The sequence below is a fragment of the Lycorma delicatula genome, chromosome 6, assembly GCF_047948215.1.
Source record: "Lycorma delicatula isolate Av1 chromosome 6, ASM4794821v1, whole genome shotgun sequence".
Lineage (NCBI taxonomy): Eukaryota > Metazoa > Arthropoda > Insecta > Hemiptera > Fulgoridae > Lycorma > Lycorma delicatula.
The window spans coordinates 4,500,376-4,507,346 of NC_134460.1; the positions used below are offsets into that span (position 1 = coordinate 4,500,376).

A 6,971-nucleotide genomic window follows, 5' to 3' on the forward strand; every position below is an offset into this window, starting at 1 on the left:
TTTCAATGCATGTGCAGCAAGGATGACTAGGGTGGGGATATAGATGTGAATAAGATACAATACTGTAATCGGTTGAATGTCAGTACAGCTGCTGCTATAGAAGTAAACAGTATTCGTCCTATAAGTTTTTGTTAATTTTCTCCTGATTTTGATTTTTAAGTAAATTTTAATTATGGAATGTAAAAAGGCAAATGAAAAGAAACACAAAACTAAAAAAATTACTAGGATCACTATGAAATTGAAAAAATTGATTGTTGAAAAATATGAAGGTGGCATGGGTATAAGCAACTTAACTGCTGCATACCGTTTACCACTAATGACGATATCGATAATAGTGAAAAATAAAGACATTATTAAATATGCTAACTTTGTCAAGGGTGTTAAATCAATTTATAAACAAAGATTGGAGACATTAGAGCATGTTGAGAAATTGCTTTTGCTTTGGATAACTGAAAAACAATGTGTTGTTGATAGCGCATCAGAAGAAATTATTTGTGAGAAAGCTAAAGTGATACATGCTGATCTCATGAAAAATCAAGCAGGAACTAGCCAGGAAAGCGAGGTGTTTAAAACTAGCCATGGCTGATTTGTGAATTTTAATAAAAGACCGGTATTCACATTGTTGTGAAGCATGGAGAAGGAGCTAGTGCCGATAAAGTTGAAACCAATGAATTTGTTAAACAGTTTGGGGAGTTTGTGGAAAGTGAGCATTTTATTTATCAAGAAGTTTTTGATTATGATAAAACTGGCCTGTTGTGGAAGAAAATGAGAAAATGTCAAGCTGGACCTACATCACACAAGAAGTCATTTCCAGGGCACAAACCAAAATGAAGGACAGACTAACTCTATTGTTCTGTGGAAATACTAGTGGGGATTGCAAAATGAAGCCTTTATTGATCTACCACTTTGAAAACATAATGTCCAGAAGTGTCAGCTGCTTGTGATGTGCAGATCAAATAGCAAGGTTTGAGTAACGAAGCAGTGTTTCAGTGAATGGTTTAATGTTGTGTTTGAACCAAGTGTAAAAAGTTATGTAGAGAAGAATAATCTGCTTTTGAAGGCTCTCCTCTTAATGTGTAATGCTCCCAGTCATCCACCAAGCTTGAAGGATTTTGTCTTGCGTGAGTGCGACTTCATTACTAGAAAGTTCCTTCCTCCTAATTCGACTCCTCTCATTCAGCCCATGGATGAGAAGGTCACATAAGTAATTTCAAGAAACTTTACACTAAAGCATTATTCCAGAGGTACTTTCGAGTAATCTTCAACACAGAATTAACCCTGAGAGAGTTCGGGAAAGATCATTTTAATATAATACATTCCTTATCGCTCATTGACAAAACTTAGCAGGAAGTTTCTCACAGAACATTGAACTTTGTTTGGAGAAATTTGTGGCCACAAGCAGTAACTGAAAGGAACATCAAATCTGTGCCCTCTATAGTGGAGGATATTGTTTCTCAGACCAGATCTGTGGAATTGAATGTATGTGGAAGGGTTAGTGGAAGGACACAATGAACAATTGACCGCTGAGTAGTTACAGGAACTGGAGAAGGATGAGCATCAGACTAGAATGGATACATCCTCTTCAGACCCACAGGAAGATGAGATAGAGGAAGTTCCTTCTTAATTAATCAAAGAAATCCTTTCAAAATGGATGGATCTGAAAAATTTTTCAGAAAAATACCACCCCAACAAAGTTCAAACAAATCGCAATAGCATCATTTGGGAATACTAGACAATGTCACACCTTACATACATCCTGACAAGAAAACTGAAACAAAGTTTTTGGGACAGATTTTTAATAAAAGTCAAACCAGCTACTGAGCCTACAGACAACAGAAGACAGAAAAAAAAATACCAGAATGTCAGGTTTTATTGCAAAGGAACTCTTTCACAGAATAGAACATTATTTGTTTCATTTTGCATTTTAGTATTAAGCAGAGTTTAAATTTAAAAATCTGTAATAAAATCTCATTTTTTATTTATGTGTTTAAACAGTGTTTAAATTATTTTACAACCTCATTAATGTAGTTATAATTAATATCAATAGGTGTTTTTTTTTTTTTACATGAGAACAATTAATCATTTTTACATTACTCTTTATGGAAAAGGTTGGTTTGGTGTACATCCTACTTGATATTATTGCAAACATCAGGAATGGATCAGGTCATATACTGAGGTACCACTATATTATTTTAGATATAATATAACGGGGGTGCAGATTTAAAATTGATTTAAGATCATATTGGGATATTTAATTTATGAATTTTTGGTAATCCAGTTAATTTAAGGGTAATCGGTTCAAAAGGCTATAATTTAGAGTGGTATTTCAAATTATTATTATAATTAATAGAATTTAAATATACAGCATTTCCAAAATGGTGAGCTGGCTATACTTTTTCGAATTCTACTTATAAAACTAAACAAAAAATATCCTTAAGAAAAATGGCAATTTCTCCTTTGTTCTCACCCTGTCTGTCAGTTTGTTATTTTTATATAAAAATCTATATCTCAAGTTCAATTAGAGGAATCAAATTAATATTTGGTAAGGGTCTTTGTAACAAAGTTTTTTTTGTCTTCAGTCATCTGACTGGTTTGATGCAGCTCTCCAATATTCCCTATATAGTGCTAGTCATAATAAAATTTTAAAATTAGCAAAAAATCAGGACTTAAATACCTTTGCAAATTACAAAATGGCGGCCATATTTATTTTTCTATTCGTTGTGCGTCTCCATAAAATACTAATTTACGATACTGGAATTAACAATAAATAAAAACAATTAATATTTAATCGAATTAGGCGTAAAGTGGAGGACATGAAAACCGACACAAAATTAGATCAATTTGCTGCCATAACCCAGCTACTTGTTAACCGATTTAAAAAAATAAAATGTCATTTTGTTAAAAATAAAAGGCTTAATATTTTAGCAAAAATACATTTTGATAAAACTTTTCTATTAACCCTATTTAGTAAACAAAGTGCAGTCAGTATATTATAAAAAGTTTTGAATTAAAGAAAAAAATAAAATAAAATATGAGTAGCAACATCAGAACAAACAGTGAATTTTATTTGTTCAGAGATCATTTGACAAAAATGATTCTGATAGACCTAGTACATTGTCTGCTTTTAAAAACGTCTTTCAAAAATTTTTTTTATATTCTTCAGGAACAGTATAGTTGTGATATTTTATTGGAATGAATATAATCAAATGCCTAAGCATTCGTTATACGTAAACCTGACAAATTCTCTTAACCTGACAAAATAATTTGTCAAAACAAGTTCATTCTAAAACCTGACAGATTGATTCGTTTTATTTTCATAAACAAATGAGTTTAATAAAATATGTTAAATTAAATTTTATGTTCCTTTTATTTATGTTGATGTTAAATTGTGTGTTTTCAAAGGATACATTTGTTTATCATGATTCCACCAATTTCTTTTCTGCTACTTCACATTTGCTTTTGTTTGTTAAAACTTGTTATTTTTGTTAGTATAAAGTAACATTAATATTAAATTTTATTAGTATAAGCTGTATTTTTTTAATATAATTGAGCAAATCGAATTGTAGGACAAAATTGTCATTGTTGCAATCAGTACTTGTTTGGTTGGTATGAGAATAGTAATTTTGGTGTTTAAAAGACTCAATCTAATAATTTGAGCGCATAGTCTAATTGAAGTTAGATTTATAAAGAGTTTTTGTGTGAAACCTTAGATGTTAGAGGAAGGCGCAGAGATCACGCTTCCATGACTCAGTTAATTTGATAGTTAATGGTTGTAAGTTGGAAGAAGCCCTACAAAGATGATAGTAAGTTGTGTAAATACACTGATGGAAATATTTTATAATTGAAAAACCTTTCTCTTTTCTGCTTATGTTAACAAGATGAAATATGTTCAACTGTTATAGGAAATTTTCTAATTTAAAAACTAAAATAATGTCATCAAAATCTGTGTACTTGGTAAAAGTAAGGCTTTTAAAATACATATATCAAATTGCAAACATTTTGAAGCCCGATCTTCGAATTTATCAAAATGACAAAATTTATTTGAAAAACGCACAGAAGTATTCAAAATATTTCCACTAAATGCTATATTAGACAGATACACTTATCCACAGATACAATAGACAGTTCACATGACAGAAAGATCAAATTTTTTTATTAATCTTCTCATAGATACATGAATTACATATAAAAACAATTTTACTCATAGTACATAAAAACAGTGATTTTTAACTCTGTTGAGCCATGTAAACTCATAAAATTTGATAAATACTGTATATTATGAGATAGTACATTATTTTACCAGATACTAAAGGCAATTTTTAACTTTTGTAAGAGAGGGTGTATGACATCAGTTACACGTCATTAATAAAGATTTCAAGTAATTGAAACGGTACTTTTAATTTTTTAGTACATGTTTTCAATTGGTTTTTAAACGCTTTATTTTTTATTTGAAATATGGATGGTCTGTAAAAACTGCTCCATTTGGAAAAAACTGTTCACTAGGATTACAAAGATGAAGACATCTAGGATAAACATAAGAAAACAGTTCAGAGAAATGTATATAATAAATATCAACAATGTAAATGTACTGCAAACAATTAATTGATTTTGAGCTAAGGTTAAATGGTATGCAGAAATTTAACTCTTTTTCTAATTAATAATAACCAAGTCTTCTACTAATCTTGATTTTCTTTAAATTATATGTGAAAGTACTTTAAATATCAGGAAACATCAAACAGAATGTCATTATGCTACAGTAATTTAATATCAAGAAATAGTAAAAGAAAAATGAGAAAACTTTAAATCCTATTAGCAAATTAAACTGTTTATTTAAAAATTTAACCACTTAGGTATAAGGAAAAAAGTTTCAACAGGAACATCAAAAGAACTTCTACAAAATGTAAAAAGCATCATTAAAAATTGTCTATGGTGAAAAGTAAGACTAGAATATACAGAAGAAGAAAAAAAATTTCATAAGGATCAAATTTTGACCTTTTCCTTCTATTGAAATCAGTTGAAAAGCATTTTTTAGTTAAAAAAAAAATGTTTTTTTAATGTTTATTATTTTGTTCTTTATAGTATAATTAATAGCATTGTCTGTACACAGTACAAGCTGTTTTTGTTAATATGAGTAAGATGCTATAATTATTGTGATTGGAATTAATTTGTTGTCTTTTCTAAAAAAGTCTGTTTAATGTTAAGAGTGCATAAATTTGTTATATAGTCTATAAAAATATAACTTTTAAAATTTGGTGAAACTGCAATAGCATATTTGATTTTATTGCTTAGTCCTAGGTTCAATTGTTATTACAATACATAACATGAATGCTAATTTATCTTATGTATATTTAAATAATGATATGTAAATTTATAGCAAATTTTGATCGGCTGAATTCAGGGAAACAGATACTTGGAGAGAGAAGCGTAATATACATTTGCTTTACACATTTTGGAATTGATATCTGAAAAAGTCCCAGATAATCAACACTAGCGCGCTCAAGGATTTTTTCAAACTTGTTTATTAATTTTTACGTATGGCTTCATTAAGTGAATGATAGAACCATTTAGGGAGTCGCTGAGGTGCATTGATGGTCAATAAAGATCAGAAAATAAACTTTTCCAAATATTGCACCGACTACTTATTATTCCCGATTGCCAACCCCCAATCCCATGTGTTTAGTCAATTTTACTTTAAATTGACTATCTTTTACTTTAATATTTAATAAATAAAGTAAATTTTCTTTCCTTCTATCTAACATCATTCAAACAGTCGAAGGAAAACTTTTTCTTTATTTAATTGCTTATGTGTAAAACCCGCGTTAAAACAAAGCCTTTAAAACCAGACCGATTAATATATAAAGTCACTTTGAAGCCTAATTAAAAAAAAAAAGTTGTTATAACTTTTCTATCCGGCTGCTTGATGGGTCCAGTAATTAGTCCAATTTGACGTAACCCTTTGTCCCTGATCTGTGGAACTTCATTATTGTAACCGTTTATTGCAAAAATTACCAATTGTATCTAAATTAATCGGTAAACTTCATTTAAATTTTCATTTCTCTTGCTCTTTTATTATCTGTTTGGTGTAGAAACATTACTGCCGTAGAAGCTTTCTGAAGCTTTTGTTTATATCTTTCTATTTGTTTGCTATTTTACCCAGTAGCTTGTCCAATTGGGGAAAATAATACTGATTTTTCTGTTTTAATTTTTGATATCAAACTTATCAAAGGTGATATTAGAAAAGAGGATACTGCATTTGAAATCAGATCATCCTGTATAGGTTTTTGGTTTTTGTTTAAACAATATTAATAAAAAAATGTCAGTAATGAACACTGTGAATAATATAGGTAATTTGTTATTCTTAAAATCAGACAAAATCTTTCTGAAGTATTTCAGCATGTTTTTCTAAGTATTATTTTTTGACATAAGTTGACAGGATAAATTTCACAATAATTACTTTTGATAACGATATTAATAACTGTTTGTTGATAATGTTTATATTACAAGGAGTTATCATTAATACTGTTGAAGATTGCTATAAATAAATGAATTTTTATTAAGTACAGTTTTTTACTGTATATTGACGCCATCCTATTTCTATTCAACAATATACACTTTCACTGTTATTAACTCTCTACATAAGTGACTACTACAACTTTTAAACTTCTCTTTTAATTCAGGTGTATATGCGCTTATGTATAAAATTTTAATTTCTTTCTATACAGTAAATACATTTTTGGAAGCTACAAAGGTTTTCTTCTACAATCTTACTCAATGTAGGATTAATTCAATTATTTTTAGAATTTTTATCTCTGTCCATTTGTGGGTTCTATATCATAAGAATACTAATCCAATTTGAAATAAAAATTCACTAATAAAAAGCATTAAATTAAAATATACAGCATTTATAAAGTATGCCTGGGGGTGGACCTCTCTAGCTATATTCATAGTTGTCTATTTAAATAGTTTTCAGT

General features: G+C 29.1%; 1 protein-coding gene across 1 annotated transcript; it reads left to right on the forward strand.

Moving 5' to 3' along the window:
* Window positions 1-232: 232 nt before the first annotated feature.
* On the forward strand, window positions 233-586 carry LOC142326539 (putative CENPB DNA-binding domain-containing protein 1). Its single transcript, XM_075369116.1, has one exon. It carries the CDS (start codon window positions 233-235, stop codon window positions 584-586), a length of 354 nt encoding a protein of 117 aa, XP_075225231.1.
* The last annotated feature ends 6,385 nt before the right edge of the window (window positions 587-6,971 follow it).